The 13,442-nt window shown below is 43.9% G+C and overlaps 1 protein-coding gene across 1 annotated transcript in view; it reads right to left on the bottom strand.

Moving 5' to 3' along the window:
• The window catches only part of mboat2a (membrane bound O-acyltransferase domain containing 2a), an 82,510-nt gene extending 69,507 nt beyond the window's left edge, over window positions 1–13,003 (bottom strand). The window contains exon 1 of the mRNA XM_072689650.1: window positions 12,734–13,003. Within this exon, the coding sequence (XP_072545751.1) occupies window positions 12,734–12,814 (81 nt within the window). The 5' untranslated portion in view covers window positions 12,815–13,003. The remainder of the gene's footprint in view (window positions 1–12,733) is intronic.
• Between the last annotated feature and the right edge of the window lie 439 nt (window positions 13,004–13,442).

The following is a 13,442-nucleotide window of genomic DNA, read 5'->3' as shown; positions in this document are numbered from 1 at the left end:
GAAGGAATCACTGCAAATTCACTGCTTAAAAGATCACCGATAGCGGCAGAACGTGTTTTTCGCCTCATAATGGTAAAGATTTGCTGTGGTATCAGACAGTGTCTGGATTTGCCCGATATTTCTAACCAATATTTGAGAATGTATTAATTGTACTCTAGACGACTTGCTGGGCTACGGCGCTAAGACAGCATTGTGTTCATTTGACTGTATTTGCCACCCTCTGCTATATATGTAGTGCTAAAGCTGGAGGATTTAGCCTAGAAACTCAACAGCTCAGCAGCTCCCCAACAACCAACAACCTACGACCTACAACCTACTACCGCTGTGCCATTGAGAGTGTGTTGACCTACTGCATCTCAACATGGTACGTCAGCTGCTCAGCGGCAGGGAGGAGAGCACTACAGAGAGTGATCAACTCAGCCCAGAAGATCACCGGCTGTCCACTGCCCAGTCTGGAGGACCTGTTCAGCTCCCGCTGCCTCAGCAGGGCAGCTAGCATCCTGAAGGACTCCTCTCACCCTGGACATCATCTGTTCCAACAGCTGCCCTCTGGAAAACGCTTCAGGTCCATCACATCCAGGACAAACAGACTGTAAAACAGTTTTTACCCCAGCGCTGTACGGGAACTGAACACAGCAAAACACACACACATTCACAGAGCTCTACCATGGACCTGAAAAAAACTTTTCCCATATTTATTTTGAAAAATCTCTTACTTGTGCAATATCTGTAAATTTATATTGTATATATTTTCATCATCCACTGTGTAAATGTGTGTGTATATTTTAGTTTTTTTAGTTGTTATTTATTGTATGTTTAAGCACCTTAAGGATTGCTGCTCAATTTCGTTGTACATTGTGCAATGACAATAAAAGTATCGTATCAAAACTAACGAGATCCATCGCCCAGACCACATTGGCTCTACATGCTTCACTCCAGAAAATAATGGCAGCAGACACCAGCTATGACTTTATGACGGCTCAAAAACTGACTGACTAAATACGCGACACAAGTCTCCAGCTACTTAGAGGCCAGGAAGTTGTTTGTGCTTTAGCCAGGTTTATTCAATACCAGGAATGAACGATGATCTCGTATCAGTATCAGTATCATTAGCAGTATCATTATCATACTAACGATCTATTAATGTTTCTATTATGTATTAATGTTTACATATTGGGATCAGTGTGTGTCGATATGTGCGGAAAAAGTAGCTTAAGCTAGCTGCTGTGAAACTCAACAGCTCCCAGAAACGTTACCCAAAGACACCACATTAGCGAAAAAACAACAAAAACAAACAAACAAAAAACAAACAAACAAACACAGGAACGTTAGAACTACCTTAACGGTAATCGATTGGCACAAATGAAAATGATGTCACGAGCAGACACTGACACAGCTAAGCTGATGTTAGCAAGTGCAGAAGCTAGCTAAAGTCACATAGAGTCACACATGGCATTAGCTAGCTAACCGGTTGCTAATAATGGTAGCTACTTGTCTATCCGCTCCGGTCACGCAAAAACCTCATATCTCCAGATTGTCAACTTTATAGGAGGAGGAATCACATCGGAATTCACCCATCTTCGTTTTTTATGTTTTTCCATATTTATTGATTTATTGATTTATTGATGAAAAGTAACCACCCATTGCAGGGGGTCTTACACATCACAGCTCGCTACGTTGCTAAGTGTCCCGTCAAGTTGCCAGGTATAGATCACTAACACTGGTATACGCTGTCCCACCACAATGCATTTTACAGGCAAGCAGAGAGGCCCCTGATTGGTTGGACGCCGGCAGTCCACATCATTTGTTTTTTAAATTTTACAGGGGTTTACAGAGCCGACCCCACCCTCAAGCACCACCAGCAGGTCACTGTTCACAAAGCTTAGGGACGATATTTCTCCATCCTGAGGGTAGACACACTATGCAAAATTGTCAGCGTGGGGGATGGGCTCTTGTACTGTGCATGGGGTTGCCAAGCCTTCGGTAAGGCTCTTTTCTGCAGCTATAAGGCAGTAACTCAGAGGCCTCATAAACCCTGGCAAGGAACTGCCCTTGAAGGAGGAGAATGGCTGAAATGTGCAAATGAGAGCAGCCAACAGTGTCAAAACACACGCTCACATCGAGCTCGGCCAGCCCTAATGTAGGAATTGATGCCACTGCCTCACACACTCCTTTCATCACTTGGCTATTTCGTTCGCAGGCTGAATGGCTGTTTCATTCAGAGGCCTTGTGACTCACTCAGCAAGCGGACGGGAGCGTGTCCCCTGGTACCCAGTGTGTCGCTTTGTCTTGCTCTTTGACTGCCTTCTCCGGGTACACGCTCCCCTTTGAATGCAATCTCACCTCTCCGTCTTTATTTGCGGTCCTATATGGCACCCCCGCCACCTCCCTCCCCCCAGAAGAGGAGATCACGACAGGGACCCCCATCCTACATACAGGCTATAAATCATAAACACTGCTCTAGATGTGTGTCATGGATCTGAAGAGGGTAGCTGAAGAGTTATCTACCCCGAGTGAGTGGGCGAGGCGAACCTTGGTGCAAAGTCAGGACGTGCACGGGTCTGATCATGGCCCACTTTTTCTTGCCAGGGGAGCTGAATGGTGTCTGTTGTTCCAGATTCCCAATTGCAACTAGGATAAGAAATAGGTCTCCTGCATTCATTTGGACGTTGCGCCCTCAGGATCTCTCCAGACTTGGAAGGCTTTGGAGCTGCTAGTTGCTAGGATACATGATGATGCACAACAGACAAGACACACAAAAGATCAGCAGTGTCAGGAAGCAGAGGGCCCGGCCCAGGATCTTTTTCCTATCCGTACTTAAAGGATAAGTGCTGTCAGAGGCCTCATCATCATCATCATTAGCAGCAGTGGTAAAACCGTGAACAGTGTTCTACACGTTGAATTTGCCCCCCACCCCCGTCGTCTTTCCGCTCTGAAGTATCATGGTCTAACGGTGCCTAAAGCAGATCCAGCCCCCCAGGATCAATGGCTCCACATGCTTCACTCAAGAAAACAGCGGCAGCAGACACCAGCTGAAGCAAGCCATGACTTTATGAGGGAAAACGTCTCAAAAACGGACTGACTGAAGATGCGACAAAAGTCTTCGGCTATTCAGAGGCCAGGAAGTTGCTTGTGCTTTAGCCTGGTTAATTCAATACCAGGGATAAACGATGATATCAGACTCGTATCGGTATCAGTAGGTGATTCATCAACAAAACATCGATATTTCAGAGCGTATTCATTACCCTCTGGATCAAAACAAAGGTTATATTTCTCTGTAATTTTTTTAAGCAGGTGTATATACATCGGCATCAGCAGATATGTAGTGAAAAACATAAGGCTAACACTTTTTGATGCCAATACCCAACAATTTTGGGCTCCAACAGAAGATATTACAAAAGCCTGCACAACTGTTCCAATGACAATTCTTCAAAAATACTCAATTAATGCATTTTCTGGGCCCCTGTGAGTCGCAGGCCCTTAGAGACACACACAGTGCCACTGAATACCAATACTGATACCTTAAGTTACCAATGAGATATCAACACAGATCCCAGATTTGTTCTTTAAAAACGACTCTGCTTTAAAATGAGCTGTTTTTAACTGAACCCCTTTGTTTTGGATCTAAATGAAGACTATTATGCTCCAACTACTCAAAACACTCATTTACCCAACAGGAAGAAACACGCCTCTGACAACGTCAGGTGTTACACAAAAGAGCGAGTGTGTGCTACTTCAGGCTAGATTTGTTAAAAGATAGGGTCAGACTCTTTCTTTTTCCCCTCAGATATCTGATCTAGCATATCCTGCTGATATAGACCAGACAGTAATACATACAGATGCTAATAAGCCATCTCTAACTTTAACTGATGCTTTTTTTACTGAATAGTGACCTGGATTGAAACCTGGGCTAGATCAGTTAGCCAGGATACTTTAGAGGAGGTGTGGCAAATGTACTTGAGGCAGCAGGCCTGCAATATAATGTGCAATGTCATGGGAGATTGACTGATCATATATATATATATATATATATATATATATATATATATATATATATATATATATATATATATATAGTTTTTTTCTTTGGACATTGACTTTGTGTTGAGATGGACTGATTAGTAAAGTTTACTTTACTTTAGAGTTTACAGCTCTATACCCAGCCTCTGCCAGAGCAAAAATATAATAACCCAATAAACATCATTAATGAACAGTGTCAGGGTTTGGTTTGTAAATATCTAAAAAAATAAAAAAGAAATCTACTATCTAATTAAACCAGTCTAATTACACTGTTAGTAATGAAACCTGCAACTGATCAGTGTTTATTAAGCACTAACAATATCCTCTGTATGCTTAGAAAAGCATATTGTTATCACGGTAACAAAATTGATCATGATACGATAAAATATCGTCATATTGCCCAGCTCTAGCTCAGTGCTAAATCTCTGAACCACATCAAGAGGTTAAAATGAAGACTCTGATTGATTCCTGCCATTAAATGTAGACTATCTGTTGTCATGCCCCCATCTTAAACGGAGACTCTGATTGGTTCTACAGCTGAATTTGCCCGTCTTTAAATTTGTCTGTTCTTCTGCTCCCAGCTGAAATGGAGATTCTGATTTGTTGTCCTTCTGCATTTGACTGTCTGTGGTCTCACCTCTGGCTGAAATGGAGATTCGTACTGGTTCTGCCATTAAGTTAGACCAGGGGTGGGCAAATCCTGCACTTGTGTGCACCTGTTTTGTGCTTTTCCTGCTTAACTGACCTCTTACCTGCCAGGTTTAGTAGGTCTGTTAGAGAGGGGAACTCTGATTGGTTGTCCTGTTGAATTTCACTGTCTGTGGGCTCACCCCCAGCTGTAAGGGAGATTTTGATTGGTTGTCCTGTTGAATTTGACTGTTTGTCCCACACACCCCCCCACCCCCCCTCAGCTGAAATTTGCTGGGTTTGATTGGCTGTTTGTTTGAGCCTGTTGGTCAGCGTCAGTGCAAAAGCTGTGGAGCATCACCATCCTGAAGACATACTTAAATTATTAAGTAACAGTATTATTTTTTTAAACAAACCTCTCCCTTGCTTTGGCTTGGGCCCAAAACGATGTCAAATTCCATATGGCCATCTGCAAAGACGCTGAGGCGGTTTTCACGCCTTGCTGAAGTCTGCATCAGGTTTTTATCCTCTGGTCTGGCTGGTTTCAAACTGCAACGACTAAAATGTACCACATTCTGCAAATTCTGCAGGTGTTCAGTGTGTTCTTTGATTGGTCAGAAATACACACACTCTATAAACTAAAATCAGGATCCATCCCTCACAAGGTATTCTCTTGCTCTAATGTACTGAATAGATCTACCCATGAAGGGGCAGTGGTGGCTCAGCGGTTAGAGCTCTGGGCTATTGATGACAGGGTTGTGGGTTCGGCAAGCTGCCACTGTTGGGCCCGACAGCAAGGGCCTTCACCCTCTCAGCAACAATGGCTGCCCACTGCTCCTGGCACGTGTGCTTACTGTCACTATGTGTGTTTTGCTTGTGTGTGTGTGTGTGTTCACTGCATAACTGCACGGATGGACCTATCTGTGTCCGACACAAATGATGTATATGGTTGTCTTGTCTTGTCTTGACTTCTACATATAATGAAAATACACATTTATTTGATATCTAGTTCTTCATGAAAGATCAGTTCAACATCAGTACACATCAGGTCACCTAACCAATCAGACACCCCTTCTAATGAATGCACATTAATAAGTTGCAACCCATTGCTGACACAGATGGGCAAATGCACACACTCAGCATGTCTAGTCTCTGTAGAGAAATATTGCCTACAGAAAAGGACTCTCTGGAACAGATAAATATGAAGCTATTGGCACCAAGACTAATGCCAGTCATGGGCTAGAGCAGAGTTGTGGAGAAGTAGAACCATGTTTTTTTGGAATGATGCTTTCATGATGAGTTGGGGAAGAAAGGGGGATGGTAATCTTCCAAAAATCCTGACCCCATTAACGATCCTTAACAAATCCTTACAGCAATGCTCCAAAATCTAGTAGAAAGCCTTCCTTACTCCAACAAAAACAGGATAAAGCAGGATCGATTTCGGAAGAAGCAATGAGTGAGCAACTGTCCCAATACTTTTGCCCATGTAGTGGACGTTAATATTGCTAAATAATACTACGATATAATATTATAATTATAATATAATTACTATATCCTAAAATACTATTATTTTATTATGTCATAATAATGTAGAATAGGCAGATTATGCAGACAGTACAGTGCTGCTGTGCACAGAGAAAGTCAAACTGTTGAATTGATGCGGACCCTCATAAAATTGTGTTCCCACCAGCAGCGAACTGAACCAGGGATCACTCGGAAGCAGCCAGAGACCCATGATTTACGATGAACCAGTATTTTTGTTTTGTGCTGAACCCTCTGGAGTGTTTGCATATGTCAAAATGAGCCACACTAAAAGTTAGATGGTCAACACCGGACCAGGTAGGTGTGAAGCTACAGATCCATGAGCCAAAATAATACAGATCCCAAATAAAGCTGTTAGTTCGAATCCCAAGTAATGCTGCTTCGCCATCAGCAGCCGGAGAGAGCACAACTGGCCGTATATAGATGGCACTCATAAGTGATCACAGGCAATCCGTTAGCTGTTATGGCGTAGCTGGGGACCCAGCACTCTCCTTTGATGGGGATGCCACATCAGCAGCACCCGTCCACTGAATAGACCACTCCCTCAGAGAGTTGTGCTACTTTCTGCAAGCTTGGGTTTCAAGCCACAAAAGTGAAAGTGTGTGTGTGTGTGTCTGTGTGTGTGGTTTGGGCCTGAGTTCCAAAAGAATGCCCTCAATGGTTTACTGGCTGCCAACCATGAGGGTTCTCTCTGTTACACAACCTCACCTGTCCTGGAGAGTTTCATTATATTCCTATTTTCAAATGAAAGCAGATACATTTTTTAGCTGTTTACTAGCTAATGCTAGGCTAGCTGGTGCCAAGATGCACGGTGTCATTTTGGTTATGCTGTTCTGTTGCTATGCTGACCTGGAGTAAACTGCTAACTGCAATTCTAGCAAACCTACCCCAATTACTAGTCAGCTATATATAAAGAAACTAACAACACAGTCCTGCTTTCTGATTAAAACATGACTGTTGCAAGACTTACTGATTGTGTGTGATAGAGAGCCGCCTCATGTAGCAAGCTGCCAACAACAGTCCATGATGGCCAGCTTGTCTGCTGTCAGAAATCACGACTCTCGGCTACTGAAAAGACTCTAGAGAAACACATGGCGAACTCAAACTGTGCTGCCCATGTCAGTACTAAGACAGACTTAGCCTCTGATCCTTAAAAGCCGGACAGTCGATGATCCTTTCTCTCAATATTTAGACAGCCCCACGCTAAGCCCACTTAAACTAATTGGGCTAGCGGGCATTACCACGAGGATGAGCCAAATGAAAGGCCCTGGAACTGGGCAAATCTAGAGGGCTGTGAGCCCCGCTGGCTCAAGGCGTTATTAATGAATGCCTGGGTGGCAGTCTGATTGTTGGCAGAATTCTAACTCTGTAGAAATGAACTTTAATGAACTTTAACTCATCGAGGGGGAAATACAGATAACAACGCAGCAGTGCAACAACAACAGAGGGAAATCAATCAGAGATAGCTCCTTTCCCGAGAGGAGCAGCAATTAAAGAGGCTTCGGCCTCCTCTGAGAAATTACCTCTCAGCCTCGCGCTCATTCCTGCTGTGCTCAAAGGGGACGAGAAGCACTAGACCTTGGCACTATGCGCACGGTCAGGCACTACTCTCAGATACTGAAGTCCAAAAGAGAAATTCAAATCAGTCAGTGAAATATTAAAGATGAAGCTTCATGATGAATCAGCAATTATTAATGGGTAATTGGCATGATGATGATGATGCATAATTTAAATTGTAAGAGAGAGATGCTCCAGTAGAGCCTTTTTGGATATTTGATAGGCCCTGCTCAGTTTATTATTGTTTAGTTAAGTCCACTGTTTTGCCTGTTTTGAAAACTTTGATTACTTGATTAGTCGTCAAAATGATCAGTAGATTACTTGATTATTAATATCATTAAAACTGGCAGTCCTACCCATGTTATAGACTGGACAGATAAAAGCTAGCTGGTTTCCAAGCCTTCCAAGTCTCCTGATTTCTATTCCTCTGGACTGTAGAATAAATTCACAAAAGAAGTTATCAAATATCATTAAATGAATAAAATGCAACTTTTTGTGCACAGCAGGTGAGCATCTTATAAACATCTCATAAACTGTGCTCTTCTGCTATAGAAAAATATCAGTTTAAAATGTCAGACAATTCTCAACATCTAACAGAAATGATCTTAGAAAATGGCTTTGAAAAAGGTCTATTATTCACAGTTCTCTTAGTCAACACTGCCACCAACCCCTCCACCTTCTTAAAATATGAGCAGGAACTGATAAAAGCAATCACAAATTCCACAGTGATTCCAAGACGAGTCAGGAAACCTGCGGTTAGGAGGACCTATGACTCCTCGATGGGCGTGTCTGATTGACAGAACCATATACTCAGCGAGGTGGCCATGGTATCTCAAATTACCCCACTCGCTTCAAGAAGTAAAAGGGCAACAGGTACACTGACCTGATCAGCCATAACATTAAAACCACCTGCCTAATATGGTGTGGGTACAACTCGAGCCCCCAAAACAGCTCCGACCCGTCAAGGCAAGGCCTCCACAACACCTCTGAAGGAGTCCTGTGGAATCCAGCACCAAGATGCTTTAAAACCTGACCAGACGGGCTAGCCTTCGCTCCCTATGTGCATTAATGAGTTGCTTTACTTGTGGTCCTTGCTTAGACCACTACTTTGGTCGGTACTGATGTATGTATACCAGACTCTGTATACCAGAAACACCTCAGAAGACCTGCCTGATGTTTTGGAGATGCTCTGACCCAAACGTCTAGCCATCACAATTTGGCTCTAGTGATCTCTAGTTAGATCTTTAAGCTTGACCATTTCCTATCTACTCCAAGAACCGACTGTTTACTTGATGCCTAATACGTACAGTATATCCCACCCCTTTACAGGTGCCACTGTAACATGATAATCAGTGTTAACCACTTCATATTCCCTGTCAGTGGTCCTAATGTTATGGCTAATGGGTGTATGTCTGATCATGTATCCTCAACCTTGCTATTTAAAGCTTTCTATTTACGGCAATCTTGGCGGCCCTGCTTTAAACAGAGTCGTCGGCATGCCTGAATTAATTACATTTGTTCAGTACGTCAAAATTCCACCCCCGTTCTTATTCCCTGTGGAGGCTGTATGCTTCAGCTGCCTGAAGCTGAGGCCAGAGGTAGATCCTCAGTGCCATGAAGTGACTGGAGTTGGCTATTCATTCCTGTCATATTAGCACCAGCTCTGGCATGACATCCTCATTGCTGCCTGTACCCGGGCAAAGCACGTGGTGGACACCAAGCCAGGCCTTCATCACACAGCAAACCCTCCGCAGTTGCATTGCTGTGAAAGGCATCGGTGCTTATCATCCACAGTACAGATTTCAAATACCAGACATTTAAACAACAAAGGGGAAAAGCTGTGCGATGCTGCTTTCGTTCCCTTTCACTTTTTCTTTGTATGATTAGCATCTTCAGTCTAACCTGGCAGACACTATAAACAGGATCAGTAACCCCTCAATGAACAGGCTAGCTTTAATTAGCCCAGTAATTCGCCTTTTCATTGCTCTTTGCTTCTCCTTTGCCTACAGGGTGGGAGACGTGCAGGTCTAACAGCAGGGTGAAACTGCCTCTCTACATTCCAGAGCTGATGGGTGGGGATTTCGGGATGCATTCCTGGTCGTATCTGCATGCGAGTGACGAAAGAAGCGAGAGAAGCACACAGGAGCGAGCCAGCTGCTGTGAGCTGTTCAGTGTTGGAGTGGCATCTCCATGGGGACACAGGGTAGGACGCGAACAGTTTAGGAAACTTCCGGTGAGTCACTGGCATGACAGAACAGCCCCTAATATAAGCCTGTGCTAAGTACAGATAGACTATTTACTGAACAATTACTCATGCCGTTTATGATATTCATCAGATTAGATTACTGGTGTTAAAAATAAAAAGAACAAGATACGGTACATCTAATGGCATGGCACATCCATCGGACTTTTCACTGAAAAGTTCAAGATACGCTTAGCTGCCGGACTTCAACCCACAACAAATCATACACAAATCAAGGTCAGCCTTAATGTGCATTCTCAGACAGGCCAAGTACAAAAAAAAGGCTCTACATAGTACTGGAAAAGGGATCTCGGACTTCCCAACAATCCTTTATGGTGCTACATAGATCAATTCTTCAATAAAGACCAATCTCTACCAAGGTGAAGAACCAATTAGGCCTTCAAACGCTTCTTGGAGCGGTCATGGTTCTATATTTTGAAAGTTGAGAACTTCTACATCAGTCACGTACACTATATCCAAAGGCATCAAGAAACCGCTTCTGATTAGTGACTTCAATATGCCCCCATTGCCGAAAAAATGGAATGCTCTGCTTCAGGCGCCAACAACCCAAAGGGTCACTATTCCCAATACTAAGTGGCGTCTACAACCAAATCCTCAGAGCAATGTCCGACATGTAGAGTAAGGCTGTCCCTGAAGAGCAATGGCGAACCAACTCCTTATAAACTCCCCCTTAATGACGCAAGGGGGGGTTGAATGAGCTGCCGTCTACAAACTTATACGTCTGTACACTGATACTGATCAGCCACAACATTAGAACCACTGCTGTAAAGCGATTAACTTTGGATGTACATACGAGGCAGCAAGTGAACAGCCATTTTTTTCTGAGGTCGATGTGTTGGAAGCAGCAAAAATGGGCAAGCATTTTTTAGGATGTGAGTATCTCTCACAAGGGCCAAACTGCGATGGCTGGACGGCCGGGTCAGAACATCTTCAAAACATCAGGCCAGTCTTGTGGGGTGTTCCCAGTGTGCAGTGGTTAGTGCTTAATCTACCACAGAAGGACAAACGGGGAGCCTGAGACAGAGTCATGGGGCGTCCAAGACTCTCTGATGTAATCTTTGGAGGCCTCACCTCACAACTTTCAGGATGTGAAGGATCTGCTGCTAATGTCTTGGTGTCAGATACCACAGGACATCCTCAGAGGACTTGTAGAGTCCATGTCTCAATGAGTCAGAAGTGGAGCTGGACAATTTGGTGGTATTTTATTGTCTCATGATCAGTTTTGTTATTGTGATAACAAAGGATCGAGGATACTGTCAGTGCTTAATAAACACTGATCAGCTGCAGGTCTCATTACTAACAGTGTAATTACACTGGTTTAATTAGACGAGGAGCAGCAGGTGTAGAATACAAATCAGTGTTCAGTACGGGAGAGTCGTGATATACAGTATTTTTACCATATCGTCCAGCCCCAGTCAGAACTGATTTGGCTTCACCAAGAGGAGCTACGCAATATTAAGTACTTGGCTTTAGTGTCACGTCTGATCGGTGTATAGCGCACAAAGCAAAGTGAAGCGGTTGTAAGAGGGCCATCATTTACACGCCTGGTCACTGAGAAGAGCCGTGGATCATCCGATCTAAGGCAGGATCATCAATAATTCACTCGGCAAGCCAAGTGCTGGGGTGAGACGCACCCACAACACAACTCCAAGACAAGCCTGATCTGGATGATCCTGCCATGTGAGTGGGAGATCCTTCAGTGCAGGGAAAGAAAGACTGCAGGGAGCGTGTTTCTTACGATACCTGAAGGTACCTGAAGGCTTCGTAGCTCGTAGCTCCATTAAAGTCTCTCTAAACTGTCAAGTCTGACAAGTCTGACTGACAGCTGGTCACATGAACAGCACCAGCAAAAAGGAAAGGAACAGGAAAGCCTGCTGCTCACTGTCTCCAGTGGTAGAAAGTTCACATGTCTGTCGAGGAGAGTGAGGGTAAGGGTAAGGGTGAGGGTGAGGGTGAGGGTGCAGGGGGGTGCCCTCAACTCTCCTTAATGTCAGAGACAAAGCTTTCGCCAATTCATTAAACAGTGACCCATATAACTAGCTCCTGCTGGCTTCTAAAATTAGTGCGAGGAGACGGCCCTCGACTGCTTTCCACTGCTTTCCACTGCTTTCCACTGCCTTCACAGCTCGAAAACGTGACGAGGATGACGGGCATATCTCCGAAATATGACTGTCTTGGTTTCAGAAGGACGACATTTGCTCTCCCTGCCGTTTCTGCCAGTAGCAGAGCTGTGTAAACAGGCTAGCGTGGACATCGTCCGTGCTGCTGTAGTTAGGTTAGCTAGCTAAAGACAGCTCGAGCTAGCGCTCCTCAGCTCGAGCCTGTTATCGCTGGCCATCCCTCCCAGCTAGCTGGAACTTCAGCGTCTGGAAAAATGAAATATGAAAGGGGTAAGGGTGGCAGGAGTTGGTCCAAAATGCTCCAAAACAGGAGGCTTGACTTGGCAGACGTTTCGACATCTTCATGAAAACACACTTGAGCCCTGGGGACGGTCGCTAGCTCTCGCTCTGAGGTATCTATAGGTTAGTTAGTGTTAGCTAGCTAGTTAGCTAGCTTAGTTACCGTCAGCTGTTCAGGTTGTGTTAGCTAGCTAGCTATGCAGTTGGTTACTAGCTAATGTGTTAATAAGCTGAAGAAACAAACAAACAAACAAACAAACAAACAAACAGTGCAGCTTAAAAACGAGAGCATGAGCGATTTGAACGCTAGCAGCTAGATACCTACCTGGTCCAGGGGAAGGTCGATCATCTCGCTGATGGGCTGCAGCAAAGTGGAGCCCGTGCAAGACGTCGTCTCCGTAGCCATGGTTCTTCGTCAGTCCCCTCTAGTCTTGATCCAGACTCCCGTTTTAGTAAAATCCCAACAGAAATCCCTCTCCCAGACTCTCGTTCTCTCTCTCTCTCTCTCTCTCTCTCTCTCTCTGTCTCTCTTCCTCTCCTCCTCCTCTTCCTCTCCTCTCCTCTGCGCTCCGATGCTGTTACTTACTGTTTCTGCTGGGCGGCTGACAGGCGCGCAACAGCTCCCAGTCAGTGAAGTGAGGGAGGCTGGAGACCGGGGGAGGAGTCAGCGGCCCATCCTCTCCACTACAGCCAAACACCGCCCAGCACATGCCCCCCACCACCTAACTAATAATATATATATATATATATATATATATATATATATATATATATATATATATATATATATATATATATAATATAATATAACATAATATATATATATATATATATATATATAATAAAACGTTTTACTTTTTTTTTCTAATCAGCTTAAATATTAAAAAAAAGTTATGAGATTGTTAGTTTAGTAAGTTAAATTGTAAAAAAAAATAATAATAATAATGATGTTTAAAGGTTGTGTCGTCTCTCTGCTTGTAGACAACCATATCCATATGCACCGTTTGTCACAGACACAGATGGATTTTGGGGTC

This window comes from Salminus brasiliensis, chromosome 10, assembly GCF_030463535.1.
Source record: "Salminus brasiliensis chromosome 10, fSalBra1.hap2, whole genome shotgun sequence".
Classification (NCBI taxonomy): Eukaryota; Metazoa; Chordata; class Actinopteri; order Characiformes; family Bryconidae; genus Salminus; species Salminus brasiliensis.
This window is presented reverse-complemented; position numbering and strand designations above follow the sequence as displayed.